We start from the raw sequence: 18,686 nt of genomic DNA on the forward strand, positions 1-18,686 counted from the left end.
GCCTATGTAAGGTCCAGAACAATTGGTGATAGACAATGTCATTGGAGTTGGTCCTCTATGGGTATGGATTCCTCCCGATAACTCCGACTGAAGTGAATGAATGTCCAAAGATTCAGTAACCCAAAACACAATGTAAAGCAAAGCTCAATCCCAAATAATCTAAAATATAATATCAATGATATGACCACTGCACACAATAACAGAACCGGGATACAGATAAAAATGGCCGTGCAAATCTCCTGATTACATTGTGGGCCATTGTACCGTGTGTGTGACCAGGGACCGAGTAGTCACATAACTACATCGGCAGATGAGGAAGCCTCCACATGTGCCAATACAAGATGTGTTATGATTTTTCACCCTAACATTGCACAAACCAATCGATTCTTCAATGATCATTTGTGAGACGCCACGTGTGAAGGAGCCAGCTTCTAGATTTAGACAGATCACCACATGCAAGGAATCCTCTACCGGGCCAAAGAACACGACGCCACACTGAGCAAATAGACAGAGCGGCCTCAGCTAATAAGAGATCTCTAAAGTCAGAGGTAGAGTCCATGTGCATTCCACAAATACTTCTAAATCGCCACATCAATGCAAACTTATTCTGGACGGCAGGGAGAAGACTGACATTCAGCGGGGTTTACAGCTCACACATGAAAAACGTACTTTAATCTGGCAAATGTAAGAGCAAACAGACATTTCCTACTGCTCTCTAGTAAAATCTGCACCGGGGGATTTCTGGGGTTTAAGTTGAATCTTGTCCCAGATTTCACACTCAATCCGGCCTTGTATGAAAAGACACGGGTCACGGTAATGTAGTCGTGGGGACGCGCCAACGTTACATCGGGGCTGTGTAGCTCCTTGAAAAAGCAGAGTTAAGAAAGTCATTTCCAGTATTCAACTGGGCAGAGCGCTGCAGTCTGATCCAGGCCTCATGTGCTATGGTTACAGACCCCTACCATAGCTATATACTATAGTCATTCAGATAGCCACAGCTCCACCCACATCACATAGACGATTTATCACACATGTGATCGGTTTGTACATGTACATGGATTGGTATAATTCAGTGCGACCGACAGGGATCACCATTCTACTCTATCAGACACCATTCCTGGCAGCTGACAAAAAAGAAATCATTTTAAAATGTCAGAAGACCTTACTGTGTGAATAAGCCCCAGTACTGGATAGTGTAGTAGAACCACTACAGCTATGTGTGAACGTTTCCTAAACTTTCAGTCCAGAGTGACTGTTATGAGGTAAACTAGTGGCTGTCAGTAAGAAGCTGAGGTGAAGACGGACAGGCGGGGCCTGGTGACTCAGTATGACTCAGACAGGACAATGCAGATACTGCTTAGGAGTGCTGGAATATAACTTTGTTTTGCTGAAAACGTGTCATTGTATCAGCACAGAGACTCGGATGTTATTCCTGAGCCTCCAAACACTGTCACACTAGAGGGCAAGCTCCAACTGACAACTCAGTAAAGGAAATGCCTCCTGGCACTTCAGACCTATGTGCCATGACATAAGAAAATCCACTGGGAGGAGATGACCGAGGTCTAGAGAGGTCTCCTGCTCTTTTAGAAATAGGTCACAAGAACTAGTTCTCACTTAGGTTTAAAGGGGCCTCGCGGCAGCACACTCCGCCCGTTCATTTGGGCCTAATCCGGAGCAGAAAGACACTACAGTTGTGGCAGGCGCATTGTGGCCCTATTTCATTGCTGCTTCCCACGTGAGAATCAGGACCAAAATACGCCATACCGCGCCTCGTGTGAACAGTGCCTTAGCGTGTCCTGAGCTGATGTTTTCAGGTATGTTTATTCTACTTCCCTCCTCAGGGACTTTATTCCTGACAGTCCTTAGTAGCCTATTCTCAGCAGTGACGCCTGCTTGTACAGAACAAGACCACTAATGCCAGTGAATGGCTGCAGGACTAGGACTGGGATCATTACAGCAGCCGAGCTGGAGAATTCCAATATTGAGAGGGGATTTGGGGAAGATTTTATACTGATTATTTATTCTTATGATCTGATAAGCAGTGGTTGGACTCGTGGCAAATCTACCGATCACCAGATACACGGCCATATATTTTGTGTGTGGTACTGAGATTCATTGCATTCTCTGTGACATTCAAGTGATGAGGAAGAAGCTGCAGCGCTCGCCAAATCTCCACAGTCTCTTTAATCAGCGGTGTGCTGGGGTCAGACCCCCTTCCCCCAATGATCTGATATTGATGACCTATTCTAAGGAATAGCAATCAATATTAAATGATGGAAAACCTCTTTAGGCTACAAGTTGATGATGAAGTGCACGCGCTAAGGGGGGACTGGTTTCATAGTGGGTGACACAAGTGTCATCTGTCGTTGCATTTCCACAGCGCAGGCTAGGACCTGGTCTATAATCATCAGAATGGAATAGAGAAACTCCCCATCGGGAGAGCTCCAGCCTGCACACTTAGTGGTGCGCATGAGGCCTTAAAGGGGCTCTATCAGCAAAATTATGCTGTACGAGCCCCACATATGCGTGAATAGCCTTTAAAAAGGCTAATCAGGCACCGCTAATCTTATTTTAAACCCCCCACCGTATTACAATAAAACTAATATATATATATATATATATATATATATATATATATATATATATATATATATATATATATATTTGATCCATTGGATCAAATCCAGGGCATGTGCACTGCCATGGAGAAAAATGGCGCCGGAGAGTGTGCAGAAGCTCCGGAGGGAGCGCTACTGCACATACACCGGATTTCAACCAATCGGATTTGAACTGCCTGAAGATGACGACGATGAATCCGGGGAAGAGCCAGGACTGGAGGGTGTCGCCGAAAGAAGAGGAAGGCATGCCAGAAGATGACGTCGGATCGTGAATCACCGCCCAGCGTGCACGCTAAGGTATGATTTACCTATATGTTTTTATAGTTTTATTTTAAACCGGTGGGGGGTTTAAAGTAGCATTTGCGGTGCCTGAATACCCTTTTTAAAGGCTATTCACGCATATGTGGGGCTCATACAGCAAAATTTGGCTGATAGAGCCCCTTTAACAGGTGAATAATTATTATTAATTATTATTATTATTTTTAATGACACCATCTCCTCCTGGCTTTGTTTTTTTTTAGGACTTATCCAGACGAATGCAAGCAGAGCAGAGAAATAACAACACCGGAGTGCATAAGTATTGTGAGTGCCCATGAATGGGAGGACCGTTCTGGGTAATACCCCAGCAATGACATCTTTTCCACAAATCTAATGCAGTCCAGCTTGTACAATAGGCGGCCTCTTCCTTAGAAAAGACATGCAAGACAATGTAGGCCTCTTGGGAATTAAAGGAGTTAAGGACATGTTGCTGCTCAGGAAAGCTTTAGGAGGTAAGCAAGTGAGACAATTATACATCTGCACAATACTAAAATTAGAAAAGCTGCCATATGGCTTGGTGAAGCCGGCATCACATTCGTATTCATTAGGAAGCATTCTGCTAGCATAAAAACACAAGGCCCTTCCTGTGCTCTCCGAATCTGTTTATCTTTTCAACATTAATGCGCCATATATCATCTGGCTGCTGAAAACTCCCACAGTGCCTGGAAAAAAAAAACAAAACACAAAACGTCAAGCGAAGGGCGCAGCTGCACTCCTTCTGACTGGGAGCAGCTACAGCAAGTCATACCATCACTTCCCCTTTTTTCACATATATGCTTCACCCTCATTAGCACAATCACAGTTTCCCCAGCAGAGATATCACCGGTCCAGGCGCAATTCCGTTTTTCCCTTCTTAGCTGAGAAAGTGAGACTTTGATGCACTGTCAGCGATGGCAGGAATTGTTTTGTGAAACGCGTGACAAGATGACTAAGCACATACAGGAGGACCGAAGAGCGCTGAACACTTTTGGTTAAAGTATTGTAAAGTTAACCCATACCATGACATTCTGCCATCGTCATGTCACAGACTTGTAGAAAACAAGCCAGAAATCTTTGTAAGAGTACACCGTGTGCTCAGACATAGACAGGATGACCTTCATACTACAGTAAAAACATGTACATTATGTTATACATGCCTATATCTATACACACGCACATAAACAGCAGGTAAAATGCGTAGTATTCTTGTTATTTCACCAATGCGTTCCTCTGAAGGGAGAATGTAATGTCTCGTGCAGGCACCATGTGGCAGCCCCCAAACGGCCTAATAGTCTATGGTCTACTAGGATCAAGGCAGGGGACACAAGTGGTATACTTGTAATGGGTTAGCTACTATGAAACCACCAGTATCTAACCTGCTGTGGTGTACAAGAGAAGTCTCATCCACATACTGCAAAATACCCCCTGCAGTGCAAAGTATGGAAGAGAATCGCTCACGTCTGAGGGGTTGTTACAGGAGTGGAGAAGAATCGCTCATGTCTGAGAGGTTGTTACAGGAGTGGAGAAGAATCGCTCATGTCGGAGGGGTTATTATAGGAGTGGAGGAGAATTGCTCATATCTGAGGGGTTATTACAGGAGTGGAGGAGAATCGCTCATGACTGAGGGGTTATTGCAGATTTTGAAGAGAACTTCTTGAGTCTGAGGGTTTACTCTTTGCTTGCTTTGAAGAAAGGAAGGGCTTATTGCGCTCGCAGTCAGGCGTAGAGAAAGTTTTGTATTCTGTGGGGTAAAATAGCTGTGCATAGGTGTGTGCCCAGTTTTGTGTGGCATTGCGCCCATACAGGATAAACTGCTCATTGCCTCGGGGTTCTCCTTGTTATACAGATGATCTCCAGGATTTCCTTATTGTGCTTCTCCTGCTGCTGGCTAACTGAGAGAAGAGAGAGATCTTATGAGATCAGGCTGCTCCTCGCTGTCACAGTAAGGACCGCTCACGCCCAGTTGACATTAGAGGGGTAAGACCACCCAAGTGTCCATTTATATATACATTCATCACAATACCAAAGACTCATTTTCAGAAAATAGTGGACCGAACAAGAGAAGAACAGAGGAGCTGTGGAAGAAAGAAAAAGTGGCTACAAATACAGGAACAAGAGAAAGGTACTGTGGGATCTCACACTCTGGGTGGCCACAGGTCCTCTTACTTTCTATCACAAGTAGTGCATGGAAACATTACTGACACTTTTCATTAAAGAGGAGACCTCCTATTTACAGGTCAGGGGATAAGAGTCTGAGACACGTTTTAGGGTATGTTCACACTTTGTTTTTTTTCTGTAGGCTGAAAAAAAAATCTGCTTCAGGAATTAGGAAACTTTTTTGACTTTTTCTTTGCTGTTTTTTTTTGCCCCAGCAAACTGTATAGACCTGGAAACAAAAACCATGTCACGTTTTTTTCGCCTCCCATTGATTTCAATGGCTTTTTCAAGACGGAATCCACCTGAAGATAGGTCATGCTGAAAAAAAATCAGCTAGAGGGGAAAAAAAAACCTGCTACTGACTCCCATTGAAATGAATGGGTCGTGTTTTTTTTTTTTTGGTAGATTCCGCCTTAAAATCAGCCTGCAAAAAAATAGTCTCAGTCACATTGAACACGAGACTTGTATGTGGCCTAATATCTCAAGGCCAAAGTCATGTTCTGGGGAAAGAGTAGTGTCAAAATGTTGTATTACTGTATGAACAACTGAGTCTCGGCTTCAAAGACGTATTATTACACAAATGAATACTGAACAGATTGTTTACGGGAAAGACTTGAGTAGTGAATATAAAAATGAAACCCGAAATGCAGAAGTGAAATACATGAGAGAAATAAGGCTGGTAAAACAGAACAGGCATGAAGGAAGACCCATAAACTGAACAATTGCAAAATCTCTCCATATCACAGAGATAGAAATGCCACATGTAAGGTATCCTAAGCTGGTTTAGACCGCGATCGTATCACTGTATTTTAACATATGTATTTTGACTGCAAAACCCTCAAACCTCCAGCAGTTGTAAGGTGCCATGTATCAGGGATTGTAGGGTTGTAGGTTGGACTTAATGGACTGATGTCTTTATCCAACTTCATCCACTATGTAACTATATGTAAGTCTTCCATTGTTTGCTAGATGCTACCTTGCTGACAACCCATGTACAAATGTCATATAGTAAAAACCCCTTTAGGCTAAGGCCGCACACAGAGTTTGCAGCGGGTTAGCAGCGGATCTGCGTCTGGTTAACCAGCTGTAAAGTGCAACAAATCCCATCCACAATCTGCACAAAAAACCCCTGCAGCACACACCGCCTTGTCAACAGCGGCGTGTTCAGACATGGATTGCCATGCAAAGTGTGTAACTTGGGCTAGCTGCATGGGAAACCACGCACCAGGTTCCAGGTGATTTTTCGCTGTGGGCGAGTCCACTGCAATATATATACCACAGACACCCTGCAGCGTGTGGCTAGACACGTGGGAATGGATTTCGTGTGCATCTTCCATGCACCCTCACATGGGGACTCTGCTGTAAGTTCACAACAAATCTAAAGCAAGCTAATAAGCGAGAAATCTGCTGAAAGATCTGACACGATGCAGGTTCCAAAACTCACGACACAAGTCATTTATGCATGGAAAATGTCTGTAGATGAGGTTTTGTATATCTCTCCCACTTAGCTGCAGCTAGTATTACACTGAGGAGTTTTCACATGCAAATCTGTGCTGAAAGTCTGCGGCTAATGCGCTACATTTGCATTCACATTATAAAGTGGATCCCTAAGATTTGGTTACTGTCAGCCATAAAAGAGGTAAGCTACTGAAAAGTATTTATATATACATTATTTATTATAGCTTGTATTAAGCTGAACTACTACTAAGTTGTAGGTGGTGGCGCAATCCCAACAGCGAGCCGAAAGTGGAGTGATCTGTGAAACTGGTAGCAGCCTTGTAGAGAGAGCGGTCAGGCGGGCGGCTGCTGGCAACACCACCTACTTTACTCAGGAACATTACTTTATTCATGTAAAGCTGGCAAAGAGAAGGAACAAGGCGGCATTGGGAAACTGAACCACAAGCCTGGCTGCTCTTTACTGTCTTATTAGTCAGATGTGATACATGCAGAAAGGATCAGACATAGGCTCAGGTCTATGTGTTAGGTCAGACCAGATCTGGATAGATAGATAGATAGATAGATAGATAGATAGATAGATAGATAGATAGATAGATAGATGATGGATAGATAGATAGGAGATAGATAGATAGATAGATAGATATCACAAGCAGAAACTGTTTACTGCAGAAATATTGACTGTAATATAGAAAGAAACAGGTTTTTTGAGGCAAAATGGCAATTCAGCTTTTAATCTTTTGTTTTATCACTACGGTGTTCGCTGTATGGAAGAAATCCTACTAATATTATAAGTGTGAAAGTTTGTGAATTTGGATGTTTGTTCCTCAATCACGCTAAAACGCCTGGACGGATTTGCGTGCAATTTTCCACAAACATAGTTTTCCCTTAGGATTGAGTCACAGGCTACTTTTGGTGCCACTAAACAACATGGCTTCCTAGCAGGAGACTCACAAAAGCAGGACTCCTAGCCCCAGCTATAGACTCACACACACTGCCTGGCATTTCCTGCCTCAACCTGCCTGCACACTCCTTACTGTCACCTCAGGAGTAGCCCTCACTCTACTCACTCACATTTACATATAGCTTTCCACTATATAACACATCACATTGTCTGTATCACGACATACACAATACAACACATCACATTGTCTGACACAATACAACACATCACATTGTCTGTATCACGACATACACAATACAACACATCACGTTGTCTGTATCACGACATACACAATACAACACATCACATTGTCTGGATCACGACATACACAATACAACACATCACATTGTCTGTATCACGACATACACAATACAACACATCACATTGTCTGTATCACTAGATACACAATATAACACATCACATCACATTTGCTATCCCACCAAACTTTTTAAAGCACTTTTACAGTTTCACACGTCTGTGTCCGCCCAATTCTCAAATCACCGCAGACGAAGTCGCGGGTTTTTATATTTTTATAGTTCACACATTTCCAGACACAAGGGACGCGAAATTTGTTTATTTTTATTGTGACCTAGGGTAAGGGGGAAGATCTGAATTTTTATTTTTGATCATTAGATTGGTTATCTCATAGACTGCCATACAACTGTATCACAGTCTATGGTAGAATCACTGAAGTTCATTTTTTATGACAGACCTGGGCGCCTTCACAAGGTTCCAGAGCGTCAGACATCGGACAGGGCATACGTAATATTGTCATGAGGGAGCCATGCTGGAAACACATAGTAAGAGTCGGGGGCTTAGTGTGGAGGGGAAATTTGGGGGTCTACTAAATGTAGACCAGTGGAGACCCGGCAGTTATGGTGTCCACTCTCACGTCTTCAGTAATAGTACAGTGGGTGCTGGCAAGGGATTTATTCTGATTGCTAGATTTGGAGTCACAGGGACACTGCCGTAAAATGGGGCAAGTACCATCTGCCTCAAGGGGGTTCCCTTCCCCTTGATGAACACTGTAAGATTATACGGTGTACTTGGTGGACTATGTAACAAATATGTCACAAGTCACTTATTCATCAAAGCAAAACCGTTCCATTTTCTATAGCCCATCAATCCACTCTAGGCATAAACAATATACTCTACCCAACATATTCTACTCAATTGACTTCAATATTTAGTAGTTTCTGGGATGTCTGTGTGACAACCAGCATTATAATTCCCGGTGATCATCACACAGCTTCTCCAGACCTCTGAATGGCAAATTTGTAAAGCTAAGACAAGACTCATACAGCCGCATGCATGAGCAAATCTGCCATTCAGAAATCCTTTCGAGCCTGACAAGTGAAGTACAAGTATTTACTACTGCTGCCTGCGACAGACCAAAGAACGGTTCACATTCTTATTTTGACATATACTAATATGGCTTAGCAAACTCTATGTCGAATCTTATCCTAATAAGCTTCTTGCTGAATGAAAACTTGCATAACCTTACACACGTCATCTGCAACATACTAAATGTAGAGAATATTATAATAAGACTGGGTAAGCTGGTTATACTGGAACGCTTTGCATAAACCTACTGTTCCAATTGGCAGGGCACCCTTCAAGAATCCGGCTTCATACAAACAGTCCTAACTGTACAGGTGTTTCTTCCCCCATTGCTTCACTCCTGTCTCAAATGTCTTACCTTGCTCTTTGATCTGTCGAATCTGCTTCACAGTTTCCTTCAAGATTGCACATTTATCGGGTTTAAAGTTGAAGTTGTCGATATCATTGAAATTTGCGAAAATCAGCTCAGCCAACTCCTCAATGTATCTATTCTCTTGCTCTCGGTTTCGCTTCTCCGTGCTCCTCTTGGGGCTGCAAAATACATGAAAGAACAGAAAGGAATGAAAGGACAAGAAAGGTAACTGGGGCACATTCCTCTATTTACCCTGGTACAGTACAGATGACACAAACTGGAGCACGCAACAATCGCTCCTACTTTTTGTAAAGGACACCATGTTCCTTACACTGCAGCAAAGGGTGTGACTGCTTAAGTTAACCAGTCTATATATCATTGTGGGAAACATTTGCACAGAACCTATCTTATTTACTAAATGCTTATATTCCCTTGTAAAATCACAATTCTGGAGCATGTTTTCTTACAACTCTACCTTGTGTCATTCCTCTGTTATTCTTCCGGGCACTGCATTGGCAGAGGTGTATTACCACTCCCCTTAGTACACACAAACACTGACTAGGACTGTGCTAAATACAGTACTGACAACTGAAGTAAAGCCAGAGGTTTCATGCACGCGACTGAGAAAGCAATCCAATTTTTTTTTTTTGTCATCCAAGTATCATCCGTTTACATTTATTTTATTGGGCGTCTCAGATCCGTGAAAACAGATCTGAACAGGATATGCTGTATAAATATCATTACAGAAGGTCGGAAGACACTCACATTGCACACAAGTTGTAAGCCGGCCATACAAACATTAGCTGAACCCAACCCTATAATGTTTATGGGGGACTCCCAACACTTTACCAATGGAGGATGTTAGGGAAGATAAAGATTGGCCAACTGAGACTTTAACTGTGGTTCCTTTTGTTCTCTTCTGCTACAAATGTAGACCTGTGCACGTGTGGATGTCAGATCAGACAGATCCAAGCTGAAAGGGTGTAAAATGTATAGGCTGCTTTGGACCAACCATACACACAAAACCGCAATCTCCCTAGACTCTATGTATGTGAATATGGTCAGAGCCAGGCAATGCTGAGAAGTGTTTTCTAATACACACATTGCTTTGTGTCTCTCTGCTGACAACAGCAATAATATAAGTATGGGACTGGCTCTGGGGTTGTCATAGACTTCCTGTCATGTGACCACTCTAATAAAAGGGAAGTATGCACTGACAATGTCATGTAAATAACATTTAGGCTCTGCTCACATCTGCATCACAGGCTTTATTAGAGGCCTCTATAGACAAATCTGTAGGTCCTTACAGCTCTGCATGGAAAGCAATTGTTCCTGCCAAAACGAAGGATTGGGTCTGATGCCAGAGGTGAGCCTAGGCCTACTGACACTATCACTGCAATCCCAAAGTAAGCACAGGATTTAAAATAACAGTACAATGGAGATGAATGGAGCGGCAGCATACATAGATTGTAAGCCCTCGCGGGCAGGGCCCTCTACCCCACTGTGCCAGTCGATCACTGTTGGTATTATATCTACCTGTATAATTTGTGTACTGTATGTAACCCCCAAATGTAAAGCACCATGGAATTCATGGTGCTATATAAATAAACCATAATAGCAATAACAATACATGCAAGACTACCGTCCCATTAAAACTGGGAAGAGGACTTGGGACCACTGGAGGTGCTTGCACTCAGACACTTACCACCTATCCCGGGGATAAGGAATATGCCTTGTAAGTTTAACTACTATAGAGTACAGGTTTTGAATACATTTTCTTTAATCAAAACCATGAATGGGACCTATTAATGTTTTCACAGCAGCACATTGTATTTCAGGTAACTGTTTCCACATACGGTAAATGCAACGGGGGATAAAGCTTGTGGAGGAGGGCAGGAAATGCTGCTAAATAGGCCACACTTCATAAATTGACTTGTTTCTGTCATGGTAATAATCATTTTCATTATTTTATAGCATGCAAGAAAGAGAAACCCTCTTCTGATCTGACTCCAGATGTCGGATTTGAACAGACTATGGTTTCCAACCCATTATCCGATCAGAACACGACTGCTGTGAAAAGGTGGGCACAACGCCAAAAGACTAACACAAAAGCTTCTGGAAACCTCACAGTCTGACAGGTAATAATGATGGGTGACCGACTGCAGTAAACCTTCAGACGGAGGAACTTTTTTTTTCTAAGTTTCTGATTTAAAGGTGTTGTCCCATCTCAAGGATCCTATCTATACTGCTAGCTTATGTGGATTTAAGACTTTTCCTAAATACATTGCTTCATCAAAACTGCTTAGTTTGGCTGCTATGTGAAATTATTCACTTCATTGTTTATACTGCGTTTACATAACCATGGACCTGGGGATGGTCTTATCTCTCCGCCCAGGACAAGTGACGTAGCTCCCTGCTCTCAGGAGGAGGGGGGGCTGAGTGCTCGGAGCAGCTTGTATTTCTGAGCTGTTTATCTCCCAGTTATCAGGTCACTAAATGAATTTTGCTAATAAGGGCTGAGACAGGGAGTCTGTTACTGCTGTATGTAAACACAGACCTAAAATGAAGTTTATTGCAAGCTGACTCTTGATCCTGTAGCGTGTAAATTTGGGATTCTCATCACCTATCAAATCCAGCTCTGCTACATCAGCTTCATATTGTCCATCTTCCAGTGATACTGTGCTAATTTATTTACAACCATCCCTCATTACTGACTGCAAACATACTGCTATGAAGAGAGCTAGCAGAGCAAATGAAACCCCGCCCACCAATGTACCAGGAAAACCAGGAAGTGAACAGAGCAGCTGTAGGTTTTATACAGAACAAGACTACATTCACAAGTGACATTTATCACCTTTTCTTTCACAGGTAGAGAGGTGAAGAATAGGATGGTAAACCCCTGATCGCTGGGGATCCCACTAGTGTGATCACTGATCACAGGTCCGGAGACCCCATTACTCTTCACTGGTAGACTGCAGGATTTTGAATGGAGAAGTGGTTGGGCATGCACTATGTTGCTCCATTCAAGGCCTATGGTGCAGAAGGAAACTGCCGAACACTGTAAGCTGCATATGACGTGTTTTTATATGTGAAGACTATTGAACTTTTTTCAATACAGTCGAAATGGCAGCCATTGTGCACACCACCAGACGGCTGCAAGGCAGCAAACTATTAACTGCAAGACCATATAGGCACAGCCAGAAGAACTGTGATCCTACAGACATACCCTATACTGTCAAATTGCAAGTATTATTGAAGTGTGTAAAGTCACCCTTAGGCCACTTTCACATGGTCAGTATTTTGCAACAGTATTTATAATCCGAAACAAGAAGTGGAAACTATACAGAGAAAGTGAAATGAGAATCTCTCTGCTTGGGAGCTCTCTCTGGTCCTGGCTTATATAAACCATGTAGTCAGTAGGCCAAACCACCGATTCAGACCCTATTTCTCCAACTAAGACTCCTTCATAAATGGCTGACCGCAATGGTCAGACAGAAGCGGCAAAAATCTTCTAATCCATTAAAAAGCTAGTGATTAAATTCCTATGAAAGTAAATATTAAAGAAATTATGGGGCAAATTTATTAAGACTGGTGTATCATATGCCAGTCTTAATAAAAGGCACGACTTCTGCAGGGACAGAGAGATTTATGAAGAGGCTGTGACGTCACAGTCCTAACAAATACTAATACCAAATACAGTCTGTGTAAAAGTGGCCAAAATCCAAAAACACCTGTCCCAGGTAAAGGTTGATTCTTGTGTCAATAGCCCGTCTAGTAAGAGTCTTCTGCCGTCAGTAGCTAGCTAACAACCAGATACCTGTGAAGGATTGTTCTACGGAAGAAGGAAGAGATCTCGGTTCTGTACGTGGCTGCAGAATTCGGCATATATAAAATGATTAGCACTGCTTATTTCCTGTGGGTCATGTGAGCAATATTCCTCCCTGGCATGAGCTTAATGGGAATATGTAAGATAATGAGACTCTGTGAGGGAATTAACACCCTGTAACACCACATGCTGGCTTTCAGCGCTAAAACAATGTTTCTAGTCTTCAGTCCTGAGCAAAATATGTATCACACAAGACAGTCACAAGATTGTATTAGTCACAGGGCTGGTCCCTCCTCCAACACCCCTCATAGAATCACCGTACATATGCATGTCTGTATGCATGGCTCCATGGCATTCACACATGCCGTGTTTTAGTCATTACTGCATTATTTATTAATTTTTTTTTTTTTTAACAGGCTAATTTCCTGTGTGTCAACAGAGACCAGCAGGGGACCAGGGCAACACTGGATAGGTAGTGGCAACCGAACGGTGAGGCGAGTATGACTTTATGCACTTGTAAGAATCATGATGGTCCGCTATAGGCAACTGCATTGGCGGATACATGATTGCTACTACCTATATGCAAGTGTAATGGTGGAACTCAGTGAATTAATGACCAATCAACTGGAACATTTATGCAGATATAGAGTATTCCCTAGGTGAAGAAAGGAGATAAGGTCCCACAATCAATGTCAATGTCGGAGTGGCGGTGCACTATGTGAGCTCTGAAAAATCTTCACATCTCTTGTGGATCTGATAACAGCTCCCATAGGACAGGGACTCATTAACCCTTCAAGATATGTATGAGCTCCAGCTTGGACCAAAATAAATATTAGGGGATATCCTGTGTATATGCTATAAATGTATGACACTAAGGCCCTACATAGTACATTACCTTCTTTTCATTCAGTTTTTGCTATGTTTGTCTCTGTGTTTTTCACCCCCTATTAGATCTATATGGGAAAACACCTGTGATTCTGCAGCTAAAATTAACATGCGGCATTTCACAAAAATTCATCTTTTCCCCAGCTTTTTATTCCTGTGATGTTTGTATGAGAGTAATGAAATGTCACTCACTTTGGGGTATTGTAAAACGTGGCTTTTTTTTTTTTCTTTCCACAGCAGCCAAAAACCCTGCATTTCCAACACGTGGGGCTTTAGCCTGGGATGGGAATAACCTGTTTGTGCTTAACTTATCACGTCTCATAATCTGCTTGCTGTCACTAAATGTAAGATGAAATCCTGTCCTGGTAATGCTTTACTACGCAGCTTTCTCAAGCCCTGCACCATTTTATGCTAGAAAACTCTGAATCCAAAGCAAAACAAACGTAAGCCCCATGTGATCTGAAACGCCAGAGGCACCTCTCAAGAGATTGATAGGGCCCTGTACACACTATGATTCTTGTTTTGTCTGTGAACGTTAATAAAGTTTTCAGCTAACTAGCAAATAGTAAAAATATACCACAAGTACCTTGGGCCAAGCTGATCTGGACTTTCTTTCCTCTTCCGCTGCTCCACCCTGGAAGGGTCCGAGGGATTATCTCCTATTCCACTCATCTTGAACACATATCAGCAACTAGAGGAAAAGAAAAGAAAAAAAGATCAGCAACAAGATCTCCATGTGCTGCGATGTGATAACACAGTTTTTGCAATTTTCTTCCTCTCTTTAATGTGTATACATATGTGCTCTATATAGATCAGCGTGACATATATTATGTAACCCGGTCAGGCCTTGGATACTGTCCTGCAGGAGTGTGGGTAATATATCAGACCCCACCTGAATACACAGCACACCCATCAGCAAGCTGCTGTTCATGGCAGTCTGTATTCTGTGTACCAGGCTGTCATCAAACAATCTGACCGCTTGCAGGTCTGCAGAGCAAGAGAGGGGATTTTAGGATTTCTGGCCGCCTTGCTGTTTATAATCTGATCGCTCCTGTGGCTAAAGGAAGCTTTTGATAACATCATATTAGGGATTAGAGGTGCTATGCTGTTTTCCAATATGTTCTTGAAAGTGTCTTTAAAGGTGACACTACAATACTTCACAAGCATATTGTCACCACAAGGATGTCAAAGATAAATGGAAGCGTAGTACAGTCCCCAGCACCGGCACGTCAAAATCTAAGAGTGACACTTCACTGTGACATCTTTATATTTGGAGCGTTTTATGTGGGGTTTTCCCTAAAACAAAAATCAACTCTGCTTTCTTTTACATTAAAGTCAACGTAAATGTAACTAACACTAACGTAACAAAGGATTGATGTATTGCAGAGTATTTCACGGCTACCCCGTCATTTCCTGTTTCCTAGTGCAAGCTCACTGTATGCAATGTAAAGGAAAAGATTAGTTAAAGTGGAGGAGGGGGGGGTGAATATTAAGGTAAGGGTTAGTTCACATCTGTGATGGAGACTCCGTCAGAAGTCTGCATTATTTATCAAGTAAAATGTTAGCTCTCATGATGCACCCCATAAAAGTCAATGGAGTACTTTAGGCAACATTGGCATGTAACAGTTCCAGTACTTACTTTTTATGTAGATTGTGAGCCCCACATAGAGCTCACAATGTACATTTTTCCCCTATCAGTGTGTCTTTTGGATTATGGGATGGAAATCCCATAATCAGATGCAGATGGTTTTATGCCCTTGGCGGGATTTGAACCCAGGACTCCAGCGTTGCAAGGCTGCAGTGCTAACCACTGAGCCACCGTGTGGCCCCTGCAGTTCCAGTACTTACTGTTCACACTACAGTTATTAATGTCCATGGCTCTCATTTGTATTAAGGAGTCTGTCTGCATTCAATATCATGGAGGCTTTTCCTTTTTGGAACAGACGCCAGATGGAGGAGGTTACTCTACTACTGTTACTGTCTCTTGCATCTTATGAAGGATGACAGCAACGGACGTCTATAATGATAGTGTGTACCTACAGAAACTCCACCACAGATGACGACAAAGCCCAACAAGGGTTTATGGATAGGTTGTAGAAAGATTTATAAAACTAATGCGAATAAAGAAAAATATATATTTTAATTTTAAATATATATATATATATATATATATATATATATATATATATATATATATATATATATATAGCTTTATAGCACTTCCCTCCTCCTCTACGTATCAAAAAAATATAAAAACAATTTACAAGATATCCAGAACCATAAGGGCACTTACAAAAAGGGGGCACCTCCAATATTTATAACTCTGTTATGGCTGTGAAGCAGCAGGGGAGCCCTGATCATGGTACAAGGGAAACCTGGGATCAACCTGGACTGAAGTGTTTTCTCCAGAGCACAGAATAAGCAAGACCTGTCACTTTTATAGTAGGGCTGAAATCATTTCACCCTCCTCAACAATGCTTGACAGAGTAGTCAACAAATTTAGGCAAAGGCCACTGGACAAGAATTGTAATCGCTGTTTGATAATCTGACATATCTTTAGTCTAACACTACCTAGTTGGCTTTGGCTGCATTCACACAGTGCAGTTGAACACAGTTAAAATGGCATCAGTAAAAAGTTCATTCAATTTTAAAGCTGCTTTTGGTGCAGATTTGTAAACACAATTATTTAACACGTTTCGCCAATACAGTATAAAAAGTGCAATATGTTCTGCTGTAGATTGAAACGCACCAAGTAAAAGAATCTTCTGTCTAAAATCCACCAAGAATTTTGCTCAGTCCCTTTTCTAATAAACTCTGTCCCCATTGTGATCCACCACATCCACTTGTACAAGGAGCAGAAATTGTCAAAAACAGGGCTGTGGAGTTGGAGTCAGACTGGTGGAGTCAGAGTTGGGACCAATTTTGGTTGGAGTGGGGGGAGTTACCAATCTTTAATGCTTCTGCTCGACCAAAAGTCAGAGTTGGGCTGTGGGAAAACAGAGAAGTCAGAGTCTGTGGTGTGGCCAACTCCTCATCCCTAGTCACAATAAGCTAATAAATGAGATATAAAGCATGTACACCATTTTTTTGGTGCAAAATGTTCCTGAATTCTGGCCATGGAGGCTCAGTGGTTAGCAAGAAATCAGCCAAGGTTCTGTGTTTGTGTCAGTTTCCTCCGGGTACACTAATTTCCTCCCCCACTCCAGACACATACAGATAGGGCATATAGATTGCTGACAATGTCTATAAAACGCTGCAGAATATGTTGGTGCCATATATTTCCATTAGTAAATCTGCCCCAATGTGTCCGTATTTGTTTTTCCCTCACATATTAAAGCAGTAATATTTCATATCTCTCTCATTGTGTCTACATGAATGTGATAGGTTTCCCTATAATACTCTACCAGCGTTTTTGTCATTCTGATACAAAGCTGGCACACGTGAAAGAGCGAGCGGTATAGTGCTGTGCCCGAGCACAGAATCACAGGAGTATACGTCACATGTAGCTCCCTTATAGCATATACCATTTACTCTATGCTGTTAATATTGGTGTCTGGTAACAAGAGTAAAACCAATAGAATCAGAGGTAATGTGGAGGTGACATAGAGGTCAGTGCACCGTCAGCACAAAGTAGCTGCTGCTTACCAAGGACTGAAATCCAGAAGCAGAGCAGATAACCCCACACGGCAGGGAAGGCCCGAGCAGCGTCATCCCCCTGCATGAATTAGAGGATTTTATCTCTCCGACGACGTCATGTATAGTCATAGCTTGCAATCCTTCAGATCTGGCCAAGCAGCACTTTATAGGATGCCCATACAGGGCTACCCCAGAAGACGAGAGTCCCCCCAACAATTCTCCCTCTAATAAGTTTTGCTGAGTGCCATGCAAGGCCAACCCTCCACCATATAGACATTCCTATGTAAAACAGAACTAGTCACCGGCAAGACACCTCTAATAAAGACTGCTTTAGGGTACATACAGACGGAGGTGGTCGCCTGCCTTAAATTACCCTCCAATGGTTTTGTGGAATCCATGGCGAAAAATTAAGTCAGTCTTGGCTATTCTGGTGTGGGTTTGCATGCCAATTATTCTCATATACAATGGGGCTAATCGGGAGCGAGGCCTCGCCACAGTTTTTGCGGAGATTCAGCTGCGCAAAACAAAAGTGTAATAAATAGCAAGCTAAAAAATGAAGCGTCCGTCTCTGGTTCCCACCATAAACAATGGGAGGCAGATTTCAGGTGGGATTTGGAGCAGATGTAAAAGCAGAATCTGCCTCAAAATCAGCTCTGAATTCCAAAATGTGAACATACACTTAGGAGTCTCTTTATAAAATGACAATCTTTATATAGGTAACAAATGCTGTGGTGTCCCAAACTTTAGCTCAAGGAGTCGCTCAAAGAAACATACTATATACGATCCACAGCATCTTCCAGCTTGTCTGAGGTGTATCATACCGCTGCTGCTGGCTGCAACTGTGTGATATCTCTTGTCCTATGGTCGCTTGACAGACTCCTACAGACACTTGGTGTAACTCCGTTTCTTATAAGGCCAAGTTCAGATGTAACATATTTGCAATGTGGACTTCCCATCGCATACATACAGCAAATTCTGAGATTTTTAAAACATGATCCACATGTAGCCAACAATTGTATGTGGAAAAACAAGAATTGCAGAATGTCCAATACATGCTATGTAGAGGAAATGATTGGAAGTTTATCCCTTTAAGGAAGAAGAAAGAAATCTGCGGAGACCTGTAAGTTTTCAGAGAGATTCACAGCAGAAAGTCCGTCATCTATGACCTTTGTCTAA

At 42.3% G+C, this 18,686-nt stretch overlaps 1 protein-coding gene across 5 annotated transcripts in view; it reads right to left on the reverse strand.

Annotated features, from left to right (window-relative positions):
• NCOA2 (nuclear receptor coactivator 2) overlaps positions 1-18,686 on the reverse strand; it is a 153,387-nt gene that overhangs the window by 38,642 nt on the left and 96,059 nt on the right. For all 5 annotated transcript variants that reach the window (XM_075270404.1, XM_075270400.1, XM_075270402.1 and 2 more), the window contains 2 exons: positions 14,461-14,565; positions 9,170-9,342 (listed from right to left, as the gene is read on the reverse strand). In XM_075270404.1, coding sequence (XP_075126505.1) covers positions 9,170-9,342; positions 14,461-14,546 — 259 coding nt within the window. In that variant the 5' untranslated portion in view covers positions 14,547-14,565. The remainder of the gene's footprint in view (positions 1-9,169; positions 9,343-14,460; positions 14,566-18,686) is intronic.

The sequence above is a fragment of the Leptodactylus fuscus genome, chromosome 4 (genome assembly GCF_031893055.1).
Source record: "Leptodactylus fuscus isolate aLepFus1 chromosome 4, aLepFus1.hap2, whole genome shotgun sequence".
Taxonomy (NCBI): domain Eukaryota; kingdom Metazoa; phylum Chordata; class Amphibia; order Anura; family Leptodactylidae; genus Leptodactylus; species Leptodactylus fuscus.